Source organism: Candoia aspera, chromosome 5 (assembly GCF_035149785.1).
Source record: "Candoia aspera isolate rCanAsp1 chromosome 5, rCanAsp1.hap2, whole genome shotgun sequence".
NCBI classification, from domain to species: Eukaryota; Metazoa; Chordata; class Lepidosauria; order Squamata; family Boidae; genus Candoia; species Candoia aspera.
Genome location: NC_086157.1, coordinates 70,805,497 through 70,827,342, shown reverse-complemented (window position 1 = coordinate 70,827,342; position 21,846 = coordinate 70,805,497). Strand labels below are relative to the sequence as shown.

Sequence of the window (21,846 nt, the reverse complement as noted above, 5' to 3'; positions counted from 1 at the left end):
GATCCTTTAATTGGTATAAAGAGCAAAGAGTTTTCACAAAACAGTTGATTACTGAATCCACTGTTGCACCATATTTTCTCCACAATTTTTTAAAATCACTACTTCAGCTCTGCCATTTGCAGTGTGATGAAACTCTAATAGGAATGGAGATTTTGAATTCAATTACTACCATCTGATCTGTGTTGTAGGTTACAAATTACCTAGTCCACCTTACAACTCAGGCTTTCCCCAGTTTTCAAGCATAATCCATGATTATATACTTTATAATTTGATTTTCAGTACTAAGACCCTAAATATAAATAAGACCCTAATATATAAAATATATTAAATTATTTTTCAACAATTGTTTAATAATATTACTACCATTACCATTGTAAAGAAATGTATGAAAAATCATTATAGGTAAAGTTTCTCAATTTTGATTGCACATAAAGTACATATGATAATAGCTCTGTTAGATTGGATTTAGGATAATCAGGCCTGTAAAGTGGATTTTACAGAGGCAAGTCAGATTGCTCAGTGAAAATTAGAGTATTTGCCATTTCAATTTTTGTAGTAAATTTTCATTTATCTTTCCACTTGGTGTTATCAGAGTTCATATGGATCCTATTAATATATAAAGGGAATCTGAGTGAATCAAAGCATCAGAGTTAGGTGATTGTTTTATTTATTTCATAAACAAATCACTCAACATGTAATGTGCTAAAGTAGAAAAAGTATTTTTTCTCTATTCAGTCAGTACATTTAAAGGGTCAATTGTGTATATCATTAACTATCAGAGTTAATTTGGACTATGGAGTCCTTGGTGCTCTCTGAGCCTTGTTGTTTTCTTGCAGATGTTTCATTGCCAGACTAGGCAACATCTTCCATGCGAAGAGGGAGTGGGCCTTGCTCACTCCATGGTTTATATTCCATGGTTTGTCCAGCTTGTGTTGGTGGAGGTGTTGTTCTCTTCTTGGGAGTTCCTTGATTGGGCTGTTGTTTTCTGCTTGGTTGATTGATTGAGTTAATAGTTCCTTGATTAGAGTATATTGCAATGTTTGATTGTTCATCTGGTGTAGATCCTAGTGTTAATCTTTGCATATCTGGGTGTTGATTGCTGGTGAGGTGTTCTGGTCTTTTGGCTTTTCTATTATCTCTTTTGAATGGTATGTAGATGTTGTTTACCTCTATGTGTCTGTTGATGGCTGCTTTGTCTGAGTGCCAGGATTCCAGAAATCCTCTAGTGTTTTTGGATTTGGCTTGGTTTAGGATGCTCACAGTTTCCCAGTTGAAAGTATGGTTAAGTCTGTCCATGTGTTGTGAGATTAAGGAGTTTTCATCATGTCTTCTGACTGCCAGTTGCTGTTTGTGGATGCGCTCGGCTAGTCTTCTGCCTGTCTGTCCTACAAAGTGGCTAATACAGTCCTTACACTGTACGTTGTAGAAAACTTCTGTTTTTTTTTCTTCTTGGCCTACTGGGTCTTTTGGGTTACTTAGGATGTTTTGAAGAGTTTTAGTGGGTTTATGTGCTACGGTGATGCCATGTGGTTGTAACAGTCTGTCAGTAGTTTCTGAGATGTTTCTGATGTATGGCAGAGTTATCCTTTTCATAGCTTCTGTGTTTAGACTAGTCCTGCTCTATCTGTGTCAGTCTTACAAATATTGGTGCTCTAATCTCATTTAAATTATTACTGCACAGATCTTAAAACATGTCCTGCTGAATTATAAAAAAAATCATTAAGATCTGTACAAAAAAAGTCAGTGATGCCTCTCTGTCTGGAAAAGATTACAGGACTATTTCTAAAGTTCTGAGGTTCCACTGAAGTTCAGGCAGGCTCATAATACTAAAATGGATAAGCTTTGGGACACTGAAGCTTTGAATCTTTTCAAGAGTGACTGTCCTGGGAAAATCACTCCAGAACCTCCAAACAACATCCAGGGATCAGCAGGTCTCTTTCACTTTATTTAATTCCATTGTTCATGGCTCCATCATCAGGGTTATACTGTAAAAGAAAGTTCCCCCAAAAGATAAGTCAAAAGCAGATTTTTTTAGGCAATATCACTGCTGTCATGTTTGTCAGAAACCAAATACTGCATTCCATCCTAAGTATCTCATGCCAACAGTCAAGCATGAAGTTGATTATGTAATAGTTTGAGGATACTTTACTGTCTCAGGACCTGGCAACTAACTATCATTGAAAGAACCCTGAACTTTTCCCAGAGTTATCCAGGAAAATATCAGGCCAAGCTTAAATACAACTGGGTCATACAGCAAGACAGCAGTGTCAACTATACAAGTAAGTTTCCAAAGAATGTATAAAAAGATAAAACATAAATTCAATAGCTTGAAAGGACCAAATTGAAGTCTGGAACTAAATCCCAGAGAAATATTGTGGGCTGGATCCTAAGTAAACATTTCATGGTAGAAAACCCTCCAATCTTACTGCATTGAAGGAATTGCTTAGGGAGGAATTGGGCAAATTTATACATTGTGATTTGAAAGATTATTCTATAATTACAGGAGGTGTTTGCTTGCAGTTACTGTATCTTAATAGTGTTGTAACTAACTGTAGTTTAAGAGTGTTGAATTTAAAACAGTAATTCCTTTTTCATACGGGCAAATCACAAGTCAGATGGCTTTGTTTATTAAATAAATGAAACAAGTAAAACCTTTTGAGATCAATTGTAGTTTTTATGTATCAGTAGGACCCACATGAAATTCTGATTTAATTAGCAAAGTTATGCAGAAATTCAGAAATCTGAAAGCAGGTAAATAACTTTTTAAACAAGACTGTACAAATAGGGTAGACAAGTATTATTTTTCCCCAATATTTGCTATTAGGAGGCAAACCACTTTTGAACATAAATCATTTACTGGTTGTGATTCATATATTTTCCATAATGGATCTAGAGACATGACTTCTGTTGATATATTTGTGTTACTTCTATTTTGGTTTGCCATGTTTAAATATTCCTATGAAACAGAGAAGAACCTCCTAGTTAAGTGTCGTGAAATTTGTTATTTTGTTACAACTTGTTTTTAATTGATAAATTCATACTCATATCCTGATCTCTCAGTGGTACTGATAGAATAACATAGGGAATAAATTAGCATTTGGAATATATTTTCTGATGTTGTACGACTGATTTTTTTTGCTCATTATTATAGAAGATGAACTGGCTTCAGATCATAGAAATGCTCATAGAATAACCTGGGAACACCCACAAACTTTCTAATGATTTTTTTTTTCCATATAATTTCTAGCAAACTATTTGGGGCAAAATTTTCCCTAGATAGATTTTAAAAGCTGATAAATTATATGGTGAAACCTAACCAACCTTGGCTTATCAAAAAAGCTAAGCCAAGTTAGAGCAGGTTTCTTTTTGTCTGGAATATTGCCAGAAAATCCCAAGATAGACAGAAAGAAAACAAACAAATGAAGCCACCCTGAAAGAAGATGATGGCAATCTAGCTCCATAACATGCCAAGAAATTATGTGGAAGTATCATCTGCAGTGAAGCACAAATCCAGAGCAACTTTATCTTTAATCTCTGAATTAAGAAAATCTATTATTTGTTGCATTATGTAGAAAGCAAAAAGTTTAGTTATTTGCATTTCACAGTTTTTCATCAAAATTTATTATCACATATTTGAAAACCTCCCATACATGTAAATTATTTATTTTTAAATATTTTTTTTAAAGTAGTACTGTTTATTCAATAAACTTTCAGTGCTTTTTTTTAAAAAAAAACCTGATATGTTCTATGGTTTAATTTAGATTTATAATAATTATGTTTTATGTTACTATTTTAATCTGTTTTCTTCTGCTTTATGAATGTATCGTTAATACGTCATCATTTTTGTTCTAGATCAGAGGAGGGAAGCTGATGATCACCTATACCAGAAAAAATGATGCAGGGAAATATGTCTGTGTTGGAACAAATATGGTTGGAGAAAGAGAGAGTGAAGTAGCAGAACTAACTGTTCTTGGTAAAGATCATTTCTTTGTTTAAGAAGTATAGCTAATTCCACCATTAAACAATCAATGGTACCCAGAGAATGGCCTCTCTGCCAGATATGGACAGGCAGGAAGAAACCATGGGGGGAAGCAGTCCTGCAAGTAACCTGGTCCCATGCCATGTAGAGCTTTAAAGATGACAAACAGCACCTTGAATTGCACCCAGAAGTCTACATGGAGCCAGAACATGGACACACTGTTGTGCACCCAAACCTGCATGTACCACTGCATTCTGGACCAGCTGAAGCTTCTGAATCCTCATCAAAGGCAGCACCATGGAGAGTGTGTCACAGTATTCCAATTGGAGTTCTGTATATCTGGTCCTGAGCTCCCAGAGAATAATCATGTACCCTTCCCCCCCCAAATAAGTTGTGTTTTATCCTGATGAATATTACAGCAGTTACGAGAGGCAAGAAATGACTAAAACATGCTGTGTATGCAGTGTGGTCGAACAGAAGCTATAATAATTAAAACTATACAGCAGACTATAATTAATCCAGTTTTAAAACTACAAAATGCATGATTGAAATGTTCACAGTTGATTATCAGAACTTAAATCACCATGGCCAGTATTTCAGTTAGGAACTTTTGTACCTGCTGAAGCTGAGCTTCAACATGACAGTCTTGATTGTCCCAGACTGTATATATTTCTTTCCAGGAGTTCAATTCTTACTAGAGCAAACCAGTCATTATAATTCAAGGATGTGAGAACCATATATTAGGGATTTGCAATGCTTCACATCAAAAGAAGAAAGGTACCTTGGTGCAGGAGGAAACACATTTGTCACATATGTTAGTACCTCCTTAGAAGATTTGTCTTTTCCTGAGTTCGCATGGTGGCCACATGCAGTAGAGTTAAGGAGATGCCAACAGGATGTGACATGATAGTTCTTGTGCAGCTGCTTGGCCACTGTGAGAACAGACTGCTGGACTAGATGAAAGAGGGATCCAATCCATTAGGACACTGATTATGTTATTATGCACTTCAACATGGGCATGCACATGCAGGCAGCACTTTCTTACTTCTAACACATATTTTCCTAGGATCACTTTCCACTAAAGGATCTTTTCTCCTTCACATCTGAAGCACTGAACATCTCACCATGATACCTGTGCCATTTCAGAATTGAGTTTCGGTGTACTGGCTAAGAGATTCTGTCTTTGTTCTACCTCCTAGTTTCCTTTCTCCAAAGTGAATTGTCTTTTTTCAAACGAAATTTGCTTTTTTTTTTTTTTGCTTATGACATAGAGAATTAATAGGCTAGATAAACAAACTCAGGGGTTTGCAAGCACCCAGAAAAATTTTCAAAATGTTGTAGGCATTTGAATAACATAATTATAAATCCTAATTAGTTCATTTGGCATCATTTATTCAGATCACTTTTTTTGATATTCTGCCATGTTTTTCATTAAATTGTCCAGGTCCCAGCATGTTCCAGGTCCTTGCATGACTATAGTCATGTTCAGACTACCATGTAAAAGAATTAATCTTGGACTTGCAAGTATCATGTTCTTCCATGCTAATATATAGTTATCATTTGTTTCCTTTAGAAAGACCATCGTTTGTAAAGAGACCAAGTAATTTAGCAGTAACAGTAGATGACAGTGCAGAGTTTAATTGTGAAGCACGTGGTGATCCAGTGCCAACAGTAAGATGGCGAAAGGATGATGGAGAACTACCTAAATCAAGGTATAATAGATTTCAATAATATTTTGGAAGACGCTGAATGTGGGTTCTGTGTTCTTGAATTTTTAGAGGTGATTGAAATATAAGCCTGATTCGTCAAAGCTAACCTTGTAACACTGTAAATGTATTAGGAGATTTGCTTTTACAGCAATCAGATGCTCAGATTTATTCAGTTTTAAAGGGTTAAGATAACAGCAACTCTTAGGCATGATACTTAATTACAATATTCAACTGCAGAAGCAGTAACTCATTGGGGTGTATACATTAGACACACAGTTTGCTGTTGAAGAAAGAGTGCTAGATTAGATAGGCCTTTACTCTGAATGGCTGTAACTCATCTTAATATTATTAATTACTATAATTGGAAACTGATATGCTTCCTCACTGTTCTTTAGATGTTGACATTTATAATATTATACTTTTCACTGAAAGCAATGGAATACATCTGCATAAAATTGGATCCTGATATAAAATAGGAGATATGGACATGTTTCCAGAAAAGAGCAATTAATTCCTATTTCTTTCTTGAGTCTTCTGTGCCTGTTACAGTTCTACCTGCATAGGTGATGGAACATAGAGCAGGCAGGTCTATATTGTAGGGTCTTAAGAACTACTCTGTCTATAAAAGAGTACAGAGAAGAACAATAATCATGTGAGGGGCTTGGAGACTAAATTCTACAAAGAATTATTGAAGAACCTGATACGTTTAATTGAAATACAAGAGGGCTAATGGGATATAGGATATCAGTTTTCTGGACGGGGGATTGAACTAAAAGACCTCCAAGGCCTTTTCAACCTTCTAATTATACAATCTAATTATACAATCATGAAATGTATAGAAGTTTTCACTCCAACTTTATATTCATTTTGAAGGCCAGCAGCTAAGCTAGGATTCAGGTTAGGTTTCTGATTTGATGAGCAAGTAATTGGGGAAATAATAACAATGCTGTTTATTATTCACAGAATCAAGCTTGCCTTATCATGTCAGTTTGTCAAATGATAATTAACTTTTCCATGAATCTGCACCATTCATTTTAACTTTTCTATTGGTGTTGACTCCATAATTCTTATGAGAGGAAAACATGTTAATGCGTTATAAGAAATAATACTGTATATATGCCTTGTAATTATACATAGGTTACAGATCTGTTATAATTTTAATTAGCTGATATAGAACACTAGTGCCAATAAAGAATATTTATTTAAAACATCAGTATCCTACTTGCCCTTTATAGGCTTCCAGACTACATTAACTGCCATATCAATTTAACCTACTTCAACCTTTTTGTTTGTTTAGATATGAAATTTGTGATGATCACACCTTGAAAATCCGGAAAGTTATGGCAGGAGACATGGGTTCTTACACTTGTGTTGCAGAAAATATGGTTGGAAAAGCAGAAGCATCAGCAACTTTAACAGTTCAAGGTAATATTTTACATATACGTACATACATATATAAATATAAATATGTTTATGAGGCTGGATAGTATAGTGGTTACATGGGAGATGGGAGTTCAAATCCTAGCTGGTACCTACCTTACCAGTAGAGATTCTTGGGCAAAGACCACCTAATGCTTTACCAGCCTACCTCGGATATGAGAGTGACATGAACTAAGAGAGGGTATTAATACCACTCTAAGAGTAGGTGGGTGGGTGGATGGATGGATGGATGAAATCAGAGCAGAAGCTTGCATTACCAAAAATCAGGAACATCATTCTGATCTGGCCGATTTCTATTATGGGAGTATTTCAGTGTGACTTTTTTGTTTTATGTTTTATAATGGAAATGAAAAATAAGGCATTTAGTGCCTCAGTGTTCTTTAAAGTATGTTTTTTTTTAATGGCAATAATTAAAGGATCAATGAAAGGGTGAATTATATAAAGTTATTCTTTTTTTACTTATAGTGTCTAGGTTCTAGTATCATTAAACTTTGTAATAGCTTTTATATATTTTCAATGATGGCCAAAGGACACTATAATTACATCTTTGTAAGCCAAAGATGTAATTTAAAAACATGTTTTTAAATACATATATAAAATTTTAACCACCCAGAGTTGCTCTCTGAGTGAGATTGGTGGGGAATAAATTCGATATATTAATAATAAAATAAAATAAATGTTATACTTGTAGAGTTTAATTTATGTAATTCATACAAACTTGTTTTATAATTGTTCTTATGTAGAATAGAAACACAGTAATATATTTCTGCTTCTTAAAAATCAAGGTATTTAGTTAAAATAACAAGTCAAAACAATAGTTAAAGTAATTTCTAGCAGAACTCAGTTAATTAAAATGGCATTTTCTCTTTCTCTCTCTCCCTCTCTCTGTCTCTCTCTTTCCTCTCTCTCCTCTCTCTCTCCACACAGACAGATAGATAGATATTCCAGATGTTCACTCTTTAGATAATTGCTAACTAATTGCTGTGATCATCTGATTTGTTTTCTTTTTCTCACAAGTTAGTCTTCAGTATTTGATTCAGATTAACATCACAGTACTTATATACACCTTCTCTCAAAACTGTTTTGAAAGTCAGGATGCAAGATCATACTGTCAGATCATTGCTAAGTACATTGAGCTTTCTTAAAAACAATGCCAAACTTGATACTCACATTGTAAAAGTTAATGAAAAAACTATAGTCTATTTTTTATAGACAGCAAGGAAACATTCTTGAATCAATACCATTAATGTTAAAGGTATTTCTCTGATTCACCTTCCACTTATTACGTTCCATTCCATAGCACATAACGAAAAGTTATTTGGGTCCTTGTTACAGTTCTTTCATTTTCTGATTGAAATATTGTAAAAACTGGTAGCTAAATTTAAACCCCAAATTACTTTCATCAAAATGTTATTCTGGTTGCAGTGATTTGATATCATTATTTTTCAGTGCCCCAAACTTGGAAGATGCTCAGATAGTATTGAAAAAGTTTTATTATTGTGTTAATATGGTTTCTCATGAAATGTATAACAGTATTAAAGATGTTTGAAATCAAAACTGTTCAAATACTTGGACACAGCTAATCCTATGACTTCCAAAGATTTTATTTAGCTGAAAATAGTGTGTATGTGCGTGACTGTGGTTTTGAAATGAGAGGCCCAACTTAGACCTGAGCTTTGCCAGGGGAGGTTTGTGGCTTGCCACACTTTTTCCTGTCAGTGTGATTGGGATCTCAGCCAAATAGTGTAAAACATTCAGTTCCATATTCCAGGTACAATCTACTCTTAACTAAACAAAAGTCCTATATCTAATTCACAGAATTACTAATTGGAGGACTGTTGTTATTTTTAGTTTATCATAATAATAAATAACCCTGTCAAAAGCATCATGACTTAAAGCCATGATGCTTTCTTTCCAGTAACAGAAGTAGATTTGTGTTTGTATGTTATAAGTTGGTACTCTTGAAAATTCAAAAGGAAAGTGGAGGTAATTGAACTAGTTCACCAACTAATGTCTGAGACATAGGGTTGAAAGGGACCTTTGCGATCTTCTTGTCCAACCCCTACCCAGGGTAGAACCTCATTCCATTGTGGACAAATGTGTAAGCAACATTTGCTTTAAAATGTTTCATCCAGTGATGAAATATCTACAAGTTCAGGAGGCAAGCTGTTACATTGCCTAATAACACTAACAATCTGGAATTTGGATTGCGGGAATAAGGTTGAACTGCACAGCTATAGTGACCATTCTATTATCTGGTAGCAACTATCAACAGCTTCTGTGGCCTTTTGTTTCTGTGTGTGGAATGGCTTGAAATGACTTGGCCTTCTGTAATAGTCTGGGAGAATGACCTTAGGAGATGGGAGGAAGAGATGCTGCACAGGGAATGATCAGATAAGAAAGGGCATATGGGTGACATAGAAAGATTAATGTCTCTCTGAAGAAGGATTAGATGCCATCTGCCTTGAAAGAGGCAGTGGTATGACCTTACTGGAAGAGGCCTTATTTCAACCTAGCTGTACTGGACACCTTTTTCCAAGTTTCCCTTTTTAAGGATAATGGTTGACAAGCTGGTGGCAAATCAGAAATTGTGGATCCTAAAAAAGTAGATTATATAGATCCAGGCTATCCATCTGGGTCTTATTGGATCTCTCAGTGGCATTTGATGATCATGATGTCCTTCTGGATTGCCTGAAAGTGTTGGAGGCAATGTTTTGTGTGATAGTTCTGCTTCTACCTGAATGGGCAATTCTAATTGTTAATTATCAGAAAAAAGCAATTAATCCCTCATTTGCTTTAATATGGAGTACAACAAGGCTTGATGTCCCATTTATTAGCTTCTCTATGAAACAACTGGAAGAGGTCATCCATTGGTCTGAGAGAAGTTATCCATTGGTATCCAGATGATTTTTACACTGCCAGGCCAAATCAGGCTGTGGAAGCCCTGCATATTTATCTGGAAGGGATTGGATGAGGAGGAGCAAAGTCATATCAAACTCTAGCAAGACAGAGTTGCTATTAATCCATAAAAAACTTGGCTCTCCAGCAGTATATGTCCCTGTGGTTGTTCTTGATGGGTTTTTACTGTCTCTGAAAAAACAGATCTCTGACTTGGTGGTCATCCTGCTTGACTGTTGTGCCAATTACAGGCCTACTTGGACCAGAAGCCTCAGCAACATTAATTAATCCCCTTAGCACAAAATGGTTCAATTACCCATCAAGTTCCATGAGAGGCTGCTTTTAAAGATGACTTAAAAGCTTAAACTAATACAAAATAAGTTGTCAGACTACCACCATCATATATTTTCCATTGTGCACTAGTGATGATAGATATTTGGCTGCTATAAATACATTTTACCCTACCAAAAAATACATTATTGTTTTATTAATTTTAGTATTTTTAATAATTTATTATTTAATATTTTTACCTGCTGAAAAAGCTATGTTTACAGTTCCTAGAGGCACATCAGAAGTGAAGGGACCAAGTGCACCTCTGGAGCAGCGTGTTCCATATTGTAGGAACCAAAACCTTAAACTCATTAAGTTTTAATGAGATTTGTGGGAGGATTATTTTTATAGATGTGTTTTATTGATAATGTTATTGTGTACTCTTTGGGCAGTATAAAAATGAGGATAAATAAATATTAAAATAGTTTAAAACAATTAGCATTAAAACAAATTTTAAAAATGTTTCAAATACAGTACTGTATATGCCAATTATATTAGCTCCTAAAAATAAACCAAAAAAAGCTATATTTAACAGATTTCATAATAACTGTATTGTAATACACATTTTGATTCCACTCCTTTATTATATTAATCCCCTGCTGTTACTGTGAGATGGCTCTACACAAGGGTCATGGAGAGGGGGCTGTTGAAGGCATACCACCTTTCAAACTAGGGTCCTTTAGTGAACTAGATGTGCTGGACAGATTATTCTACCAGAGAAGAGTTTCATTGTAGAAGTTCTTGACTTAACCATAAAGTATTAGTTTTGTGCAAATACTGAGCCAAATCGGGGGTTTAATTTAGAAGGAGGAAGCAAATACCATAATATGAATAAGGAGTAGTATGCGACTAAAGAGCATATCTTGACTTAGGAAGCCTGTTTAGGGATTAGATGAGTCAGAGTTCCTTTGATTGCCAAAGGGTAAAGAGCATTTCTGTGACTCCTGTCAGTGTCAGAGAACCTGGGAAAGCAATAAACACTCACTACTTTAAGCATCATCATGTTCAACATTATCCATAGAGTTATATGTGGTCCTTTTGATCTTGGAGGACTTGGAATGTGAACCCTCCATAAGACATTGAACATTGGTGATAAACCTTTCCCTTTTTAAATCATTGTGATCAATAGAAAGATGTCTGAAATATTCCAGGTGATGTCACTAAAACAAAAATAAATACATTAAGGACATTTACATTCCTGTTTATTCTCATATAAATGTGCAGTCTTAAGTGGAATAAGAGTACAAATATTTTCAGGATATGAATATAGACAAGCAGTTTAACTTAATTTTAGTAATTCCTAAACCAAATACATACATACATACATACATACATACATGCATACATACATAAAGTAACAGTTTCCCTTGACATTAAGTCCAGTCCTGTCCGACTCTAAGGGGTGGTGCTCATCTCTGTTTCAAAGCTGAAGAGCCGGCATTTGTTCATAGACATTTCCGTGGTCATGTAGCCGGCATGACTAAACGGAATGCCGTTGCCTACCCACTGAAGCGGTACCTATTAATCTACTCATATTTGCATGTTTTCAAACTGCTAGGTTGGCAGGAGCTGGGACTAGCAACGGGAGCTCACCCCATCACGCAGATTCGAACCTCTGACCTTCCAATCGGCAAGCTCAGCGGCTTAACCCGCAGCGCCACCGCGTCCCTCACATACATACATACATACATATTAACTAAGCAGCACTATCAAAAACTAATCTCCTTTTTTCATTGTAATTTGCTAAAATGAGCGCTAAAAAATTATAAATTCCCTTATAGTGCAGTTAGAAATATTAAATATATCTTTAAATTCTTTATTTTGCGTATTAGCCACCATGCTTACAGCATCTCAAATGCATTCAAGTTTATAAAGAATGACACTTATTGTCCAAAATACCCATTTCATTATCCTAATTTCTTCAGTATATTCTAGTTTATTTGCTTGCTTTAACAGAAACTCTTGTTTCTCTTAACTAATTTTAACATATGAAACATAATTACACTTATAAGTGTATATTATAGAGGCTAGCCTACAGCAGCCTACAGCAGGTAGGCTAGCCTACATTTATGTGCAATTTATAAACTCAAGTTTAACAGTAATTATTTTTACTTTCTCCCTAAAAGGGTGAAACTAAATGAGATCCCTCAAAGGCTTAAGATATACGGAGTGTCTCTTTAGAACTGGAATACTTTGACATTCACCATTTATAAATCAAAAGTGACATGAGATATTAACTATTTCATTGAAATAACGAGTAGATTGTTAGGAGCCCTTTTATTATTTATGTATTTCTGTAACAACTGAATATGTGCCATCAAGTTGGTAGCAACTCTTAGCCATCATATGGATAGATTTTATCCAGGATCTGTAATGATTGTGTTTATATATGCCCATATTTGTATAAATATCTTCCACATTTTTATTTTATTTTTATATCTTTTCTGTATTGTTGCTTATGTGATTTCAATGGGATTTTAGTATAGTTTAAAGTTATAAACATAAAAGGAGGGACAGTATGGGGTTTGGGGAGTTAACCTGGCAGATGGGTTATACACACAATACACAAGTCCTTGATTTACAACCACAATAAGGACTGGGAATTTATTGTTAAACGGTAAGGTCATTAAGTGAGGCATCACATGAACACACACAATTTTATGACATTTTTGCAGTGATCACTAAGTGAATCACCACAGTTAACTGAATCATGTGGTCATTAAGTGAAGTAGAAGTCATTAAGTGGATCACCCAGTTCCCCATTGATTTTGCTTGTCAGAAGCCGGCTGGGAAGGTTGCAAATGGCAATCACATGACCTCAGGATACTGCAACTGTCATAAATACATGCTGCTTGCCAAGTGCTGAATATTGATCATGTGACCGCAGGGACGCTGCAGCAGTCATAGGTGTGAGGACTGGTCGTTAGTCACTTTTTCCAGCACCATCGTAACTTCAAATGGTCATTAAAGGAATGGTCATAAGTTGAGGACTATTTTAGCAAACTTTCTTAATATGATAGGTAAGAAAACTAGCTACAAGTAACAAGCCAGAATGTGGACCTTTGAGATCAAATTCATTCACTGGGTCCTTAGTTGCCTCTGGGATATTCATGAAAGGCATACCTTCATTGCTAGCAGTGACTTTTAATCTATCTGGGCATACTAGGACATACTAGGAGTCTCTGTTGAAGTGATACCTCACATATTAGTAAAAATGGAAACTGGTCATAGGCTGTCAACCACTAGATGTTAAACCTTAAAACTTGTCAGACTTAAGCAGTGGATTATATGCAGGCTTGATTGTAACAAAGATTTCAGAATAATCATGCACATTAACTCATGTCTTTTTCAAGTACCCATCTAATAGGTAACCCAGTTAAACAATTCTATCCCACAACTGAACATTTTTGTAGGTTAAAAAAACTATATCATTATTAAGTTCCCATTGTCACTTAAGCAAAATGTTTTGACCAGAACTGTTTTGTGATAATGTCTATAAATTTTATTTTGTAGATGTCTGAATTATGTGAATTTCCAAATGGGAAAATACAATATCTGTTGAATTATTTGTAATATAGTAGGCAAGTGAAGATGCACCCATTACAAATTTTACGGGCATTTAAATTAACATTCAAATTTACAGAAAGTTGCAATGTTTATAAAAATGTATTTTAAATAGCAAATGTTGACATGTGAAGGATTTAATCCAGCTGTTTTCAAATGGAAAAAAAAAATGAAAGGAAGCAGGAGAGAAACTACTGAATTACTGTATTTTTAAAGGAAGTTGATTGCCTAATATTTATTCCCCTTTGCTCATCTCTCACATGCCCAGGAATATTTGTAAATAGATGGTATAATAATAATAATAATAATAATATACTTGTAGTTGAACTATGCTGCTTCCTCTTGTATATCATATTTTTTAAAAATAAAATTAAAAAGTTATGGGTAGCTGCATAGAATCCTACCACTTTCCTTATTAGAAGTATAAATATTTTTCACACTGTAGTAGATTTCTTGCCTATCCTTCATTTCCCATGCTTCATATTTCCTTAGCCATAGATGTAAGCATTCCCTAAAGCGAAGAACAGTTTGTGCAATACTGTTTCATGCTGTTTCTTGTATATCTTGAATATTTCTCTTCAAATAGTTGCATTTTTATAAATTGCATCTTGCATATTTAATATATATTACAATTTAATTGTTTATATGGTGCTTTTCTGAAAAAAAAAGAATCCTACTGATTTAAAAGCACATTCATTTTATTTTGTTTTATTTTATGTTTGAGTTGATTTATTCTTTGTTTTCTGTTTTTGTTTTTCCTTTCGTTTGTTTTATTTTAGTTGTATCTGGTAAGTTGAAATTTTATTGGCCATCTTCTAATCATCGTTATTCCTGTGACTGGATCATCTCTCCCCCTTTCTATCTATACCCTTCCATATCTGCCAACCAATCATCTTCCAACCTTCACTTGTATTGACTGGACAGACCACAAAGGCACTTTCTACATGAAGTATAGGTAATTTTTGTGGCAAGCATCTAAGGTAATGGCTTGCTTACTTTTATTTTACTTTAATTATTGCATTGTTACATTTTTATTTATAAGTTCTTACTTAATTTTAACTTAACGTATGTGTGATTTCATTTTGCTTCAGCAAAATGTGCATCTTTTTGTGTATGTGCAAATTCTTAAAAATAATGAAGTGTTCTACATATAAAATAATTATTTTTAAAAAAATATTACACTTTATTCTTCAGACTCTTGTTATTCAACAGATGAAAAATCTTTTGCATTATTTACCTTTCAAGCATTATTAACAGCAATCTTACCAGAATCATTGACTTCAACTGATTAAATGAATTAATTTACTATAGTTTATCCAGAAACCAATGTTTCACATCAAATTTGATGAGAAAAAGTGGTTATGGTGTTGGCTTCTAACAAAAAAGTTCACAAATGAAAAGCTTCCCATCTCTTCTTTCTCACTGTAGCCACCTTTGTCCCTTAAAAAAGTCTGCCTGATGATTCTCCCAACATTGGTTTATTGTCTCCCGGAGGCTCTTACGCTATTTCCTGTTCCTCTGCAGTGGCTTCCAGGGATGCAAGGCTACAGGAGGATACTTTTCCTCCTAGTAATTTCCATATATAACATGCAATTGATGAATATTGTAAATTTAAATGTATATTTAAATGAGTATACAAGCCAATATATTAGTTTGATAAGCAATAGCATTTATTCCAAATTACAACACTAAATTAAAAACAATGTTAAAGATGATGGTCACTGCAATGAGGTGTATGAAAATTGTACATTGTTACATTTTGAATTTAAAATGTTCTACTCTTGTAATTATTAAAATATAAAATCTTTGTTATATAGTAGAATGAATGAATAAGTGAATTAAAAATATCGAGGTAAAAGATCATTCCCTTTCTTCAGCTTTTGCCATAACAGTAGTGTGTGTGTGTGTACATTTCATATCATCTTTTTTAAATCCCTGTTATTTAATATCCCTGCTGTTAGAATTTGTATAACAAATATTAAAGTTAGAGGCAGAGATATTGAATACCCTTTGTTCACTTTACATTTTGCAGCAAATACTAATGCCCTTTGAACTTGTCAGATAATCATGGAATTTTCAAGGTAATATATTGCTAAGTATATTACTTAGCAATATATTACCTTGAAAAGGTAGTTGGCAGTCACTTCAACTGAAAACAAAATAAAAAAAGTTGGCTAAATTAGTCTAATAACAATATGTATTTTTGAATAAACATGTACAGAAGTACTCATATCACTACTTTTTCAGTGCTATCAAAAATATTCTGGAAGTGGTGATGAGCAAATACAGGTCCCTTTAATAAACTCAGTGAAAAAGATTCAGTAGGATATTAATACAATCAGGTAAGGCAATGAATAAATAAAGCTTCTTATTGTAGACACTGTAAGAGGAGAACTCTGTCAACCTATCATAGCCAAAAATCAGGAGGAGCCTGGTAGCATATTTTATTCTTATTGAAAAGGTAAGCTTTCATGAGCTACAGTTTATTTCATCCAGTGTGTTTGTTGAGATCTTTTGAGATAGTTTGAAACCCATGCTACAATCACATTGACATAAGTGCTCAACTGATGGAATTATATTGTGCATTTATGAGACTGAACTAGCTACCCAGTGAGATTAACTAACGAATCAGTAAGATCAATTCCTAGGGAGGACCTATTAAAAGACAGACCAAAACAACAGAACACCCACAGCTCATTCAAATCCATTATCAATAAACTACAGCCCAAACTATGATGCTGCATTTTCTCAGGCATTATATGGTAGGCCCATACTTGCAGACAGACAATCACCCAACCTGAAGAAGATTCTCAAAGGAACAACAATAAAAATCCACTGGGGGAAAAAATGCTAATATATGAACTAACCCTGCAACAAACCCAGCCCCCATATATTTTATCCTCACATTTACACCAACAGCACAATCACAGGCCCCAATAGCTACACATACTAGATTAGAGTCACCTTCACATGTTCTTCCACTAATTTGATAATGCCTTAATTTGCCAGCAGTGTCCTTTTGGATTCTACATAGGACAAACAGGACAAACTTTGTCCATAAATTAACAGAAACAAGTTTGCATCAGGACTCAAAACAAAGACAAGGTAATATCAAAGCATTTCAACTTCCCAAGATACTACCATTACAGACTTCAAAGTAGCCATTTCACAGAAAAGAAATTTTAACAGCACAATTGAACAAGAGGTTGTTGAACTCACATTAAAATGTTTCAGGCTTCTTATAAGGTCTCAGCAAATTCAATGGGATTTAACTCATCAAAGTTATTGTTATGGTACTTGTAATCTGTCTCATATGCAACCTGCATCTGCAAAACCAGTCTGTCTTCCCTTCCCTTTTCCCTACCTTATCCCAATTTAAATTCTGCATTAGTTTAGCCCAGTGTTTCTCAACCTTGGCAACTTTAAGATGCATGGACTTCAACTCCCAGAATTCTCTTGCTAGCTGAGAAATTCTGGGAATTGAACACATCTTAAAGTTGCCAAGATAGAGAAACACTGGTTTAGCCACTCCATACATCAGATCAAGTTGCTATTCCCATAATTTGAAGAATGGGGGAAAAAAAGCCTGCATTCTCTTTAGGCCATTGCTTAATGAACCACCATGATGCATAAGATGATATGACCCAAATTGTAGTAGTTAGAACTAATATAAAGTTCTCCATCGAAAGCTCTGTTGGAAAAATTGTGTACAAGTGAAAATTATAAGAACAAAATGGGAGAAGAGCTAAAGGTGGACTGACATGGTTAATAGTTCTGAATTAAAACTCTTAAACATTAGGAAAAACAACAACAGTAACCACAGTTAGAAGTCAAGGGATAGGTTTCAGATCACTCTATATTTTTAAATAGAGGTTGGGTAGCCACCTGTGAAGATTAATTTTACTTCCTTCACTGAATAGGCAGTCAGCCTTGTTGTTCAATTCTATTATACTAAATTCCTTCTCATCAGTTGTTACACAAAAACAAAAGTGAATTGTTATTTGTACCAATTTGGTTTCTTATGGGATGTTATACTACATATTGCCATAACTTTGAGGAATTTTTAGTAAGATCAATGTCACAGTTCTAGGAATGACCTGATGCAGACCAGATCACTATATATGTGTACTGGTGAGGTGTATGAACACACACACACACACACACACACACAATACCAAGACCCAGAATAAGTTTCAGAAAAGATAGAGCTGAAATATATTATAAGCTAACTTGGGAAAGAATCCAAATGGCTGTAACATTTAAAAAACAAAAACAAAAATAGAATTTTGGCAGGAAAACTAGAACAGGTGGTTGGTTGGTTGGTTGGTTTTTGAGTTGCTTCTTTGAAATCTATTTGTATTTCTTAGAAATCATTTATGAAATGATATCTAGACAGCTTAGTTTCTTTTCTGGATCTCATCACAGTTTAACTACATGATGCTAATGAATATAGAAAAGCCATATCACATAAAAGAATATAGAACTACTTTTTAAAAATCTATAGTTGCTTGTGTGTTCTTTTACATTTGCATTTCTATGCTATTAGGAAAAATGTTGACTAAAATGTTTTTAAAAATAACCAGTGCTCTGAAAATTCTAAAGAGACAAGTAATTTTGGTGTGTCACTGTAAAATATTACTGTGTATGACATACTAGTAATGAAGGTAAGAGGTCCTTCAAGTTGGCTTAGACTTCTGTTGGCTTCCATGTCACATCTGTGTAGATTCTTGACAGCAATACAGATTATGGAGGTGACTTCCCATAGCTTCCTTCCAAGAGGGTTTTTTGCTTATTTTTGTTTATTTTACTTCACTTTTCAGTTTAGCCTACAATCCTCAATATTTTCCATCCAGGTTCTAACCTGACTCTGCTTAGCTTCCAAACCTAGAGAGAGTCGCTATGTTGCCACTTTTTCATACCTTTATGTGTCACGAAACTTGGTTGAATATAATGGCACTTCCCCATACTTCAAATATTTGGAACAATTTGAAGAATATCCAGGAAGGAGGTAGAAGAAGGAGTTTGTTCTACCAATCTTATTCTTATTCTCACTGTTACTCTCACTCTTGCTTAGATTTATTATGCCTGTCCACTCCAAAAGACTCTGGGTGGCATACAACATAAAAATATGCAATTAAAGCAGTTAAAACATAACAATGAAACACAATGTATGCATTTATTTATTCATTCATTCATTCATTCATTCATTTTATATGATTTTTAATTGATTTTATGATTGTTTGCCATCCATAGTCACTTGTTTGAGATAGGCATTCATACAAATTAAATAAATAAATAAATAAGTGTGTGTGTGTGTGTATATATCTGAACTAAAAAGCAAATGAACAAAAACAAAACAAAACAAAGCAGGGGCTCCATAAATACACTAATCCCAGGCCTGGGAATAGAGCTAGGTCTTAAGGGCCTTTCAGAACTCCAGGAGAATGGGTGCCGTCTGTATCTCTGGGGGCATGTTCTTCCAGTGGGGCTCATAGTTGATGTAATTCTCAATAAAGAAGAGGGGCGGTGAGAAAAGGCATTTCTTTCAGATGGGAAAGAAAAATTTAAGCCCTTTTTTTTTCCTTTCCTTTCCTTTTTGTTTCCTTTTATTTCATTTTGATACTATTCTCTTTTGGGGGTGGCAGATAAAAGAAGATTAGAAGAGGTTTTTGTTTTGTTTTGTTTTAAGACTGGGATTTTTGTTTGTTTGTTTCCTATTCCAGGTCAGTTACACTTAATGTACATAACTGCCATAGCATAATTTTTGATGTTCTGTTTACCATTACATGAAGTAGCAATTTGTATAAATAAAACAGTTTGGACAATACTGGCAGTATTTATAATATCAAGATGAACAGATGTTTCAATTTTGCCTTAATTTACATGTATGTTTTGTTTGAACATGTTCTAACTATGTAAATGAACAATTTAATCTGCTTCACCATAGCTTTAAATTCATTCCTCTTCACTAATTACACAAAATATTTTTAAATGTATATAATCTATACAGCAGCAATCCTAGGGCTCTGAGTTAAATTGAAAAAAAAATGGGTATCCATTTCTAAATCAAAATCAAACCTATTATGGAACCTCTTAAATAACTTGTAGACTGTATGGATCTTAACAATGAATTTGCAATCATTTTGTAAATTATCTTGGGTGTCGCTGTTGTTTTTAAGTAAGTATCATTGCTGTTTGTGAAGCAAATGTATCTTATCCTTTTATATGATCTATAAAAATGCTACCCTTTAAACGTTCTTTTTAAATGATAGGAAGTCTTCTCATCCTTTCGTAAAAATCCTCTTAAGAAACATGTTTTTTTGAGACTGGAGAAAGGCTGCAAACTATAATGTTAATCAAATTTTATAAACTATAGCAAGGATATGTTATTTGTCGCCTTCATTCATTATTGAACCCATATTGAAGTGGATCACGATCTTCATCATAAAAAGGAAAGTCATTGGAAATTAACATGGCAAGATGTGAGGCAGTCTTCTTTTTTAAATACCTAACCCATTTTAGTGTCGGCCATCTTTAATATCTCCATTAAAGTTTTGATTAATGTACTGCATTGCTGAAGCTTTTTCCCCCTAGTTTTGTAACCAGAGATTTTTGTGTGACTGGGTTTTATTTTTTAAGCACCATTAAGCTTTCAGCTGCATTTCTTATTGAGTGCAGCAGCGACTCTGCATGTTAACATGACTGGTGAGAAGAAACAGAAGAGGCGTTGGCACCTTTCTTCCTTAACATTTACAGATGGCCAAAAAAAAAAAAAAAGCAGCCTCTGTTGTATGTCTTTATTTACATGTTAGGCCTAGCACCACCAAGATAGACACATATATTCAATTGCATGTATACATTTCAATTTCCATAGGGAACTTTGATGTCAATTTCTGAAATAGCTAGAAATTAATTAAACTAAGTTAGTGATGGATCCTTGTGGTTTGACTTCACTTCTTCAGAGCCACCACATTTTGTTGTGAAACCTCGAGACCAGGTAGCTACACTGGGTAGAACTGTCACTTTCCAGTGTGAAGCAACTGGAAACCCTCAACCAGCAATATTTTGGCGAAGAGAAGGAAGCCAGGTAAAAGAAATTGCAATTACATAATGTAAACTATTAATGAATAAAAGTATCAAAACAATTTCAGTAAAACCAATCTTATGACTGAATCCCTATTAAATGGAAAAATGATCTGTAGATTCCTGATCAATCTACTGTACATAATAAATTGTTGATGATTCAGCGAAGAAATATTCATTGAATACTTGGAAAACAATCTCACTGTTCTCTCTCAACAGTAAAGAAAGCTTCAGTACATGATTGGAAATGGTGGAAGAATTCTGATTATACAATACATATATAATCCTATTATTTGCATTCATTTTGTTCATGTTTCTGTGTGGGCATTGTATGTATTGGAATGCAGAAATAATAAATGTCTTGCTGCATCAGCAGTCAAGCATATTCTGTTTCTCAAACAGAAACCAAGGAAAGTGGTGACCTTTCCATTTATCATTAGCATCAAATATTCACACAAATTCATACATGAACATTATACACACATAATCACACATACACACCCATATCTTCTATTAATTTGTCTAAAAAGAAAAAAATGATTTATATGTAAACATGGTACAGTCTCCTCTACTCCTTAGCAGTGCCACAAAATTCCATACCAGAAGCTTCAGGCCGATATAACAACATATGGATTATATTAAGGAAAGTTTCCCTCAAGTCAAGCTTGACCCCTGGTAACTACAGGGCATACCCATGTAGTTTTCTTGGCAAAAGTACAATCATAGTTTGCTATTGATTTCTTCTGGGATTTTTTTTTTTTTACAACTTTCCAGTATAGCATACAGCCCTGGGATTTCCTGGTGGTTTTGCATCTGGTCCAATCCTACTTACTTTATTTTCAA

General features: G+C 34.3%; 1 protein-coding gene across 1 annotated transcript in view; it reads left to right on the top strand.

The window, feature by feature from the left end:
• Positions 1 to 21,846, top strand: part of ROBO1 (roundabout guidance receptor 1) — a 252,082-nt gene that overhangs the window by 179,455 nt on the left and 50,781 nt on the right. The window contains exons 4-8 of the mRNA XM_063305489.1: positions 3,853 to 3,973; positions 5,553 to 5,691; positions 6,986 to 7,113; positions 14,700 to 14,708; positions 20,883 to 21,007. Of these exons, the coding sequence (XP_063161559.1) occupies positions 3,853 to 3,973; positions 5,553 to 5,691; positions 6,986 to 7,113; positions 14,700 to 14,708; positions 20,883 to 21,007 (522 nt within the window). The remainder of the gene's footprint in view (positions 1 to 3,852; positions 3,974 to 5,552; positions 5,692 to 6,985; positions 7,114 to 14,699; positions 14,709 to 20,882; positions 21,008 to 21,846) is intronic.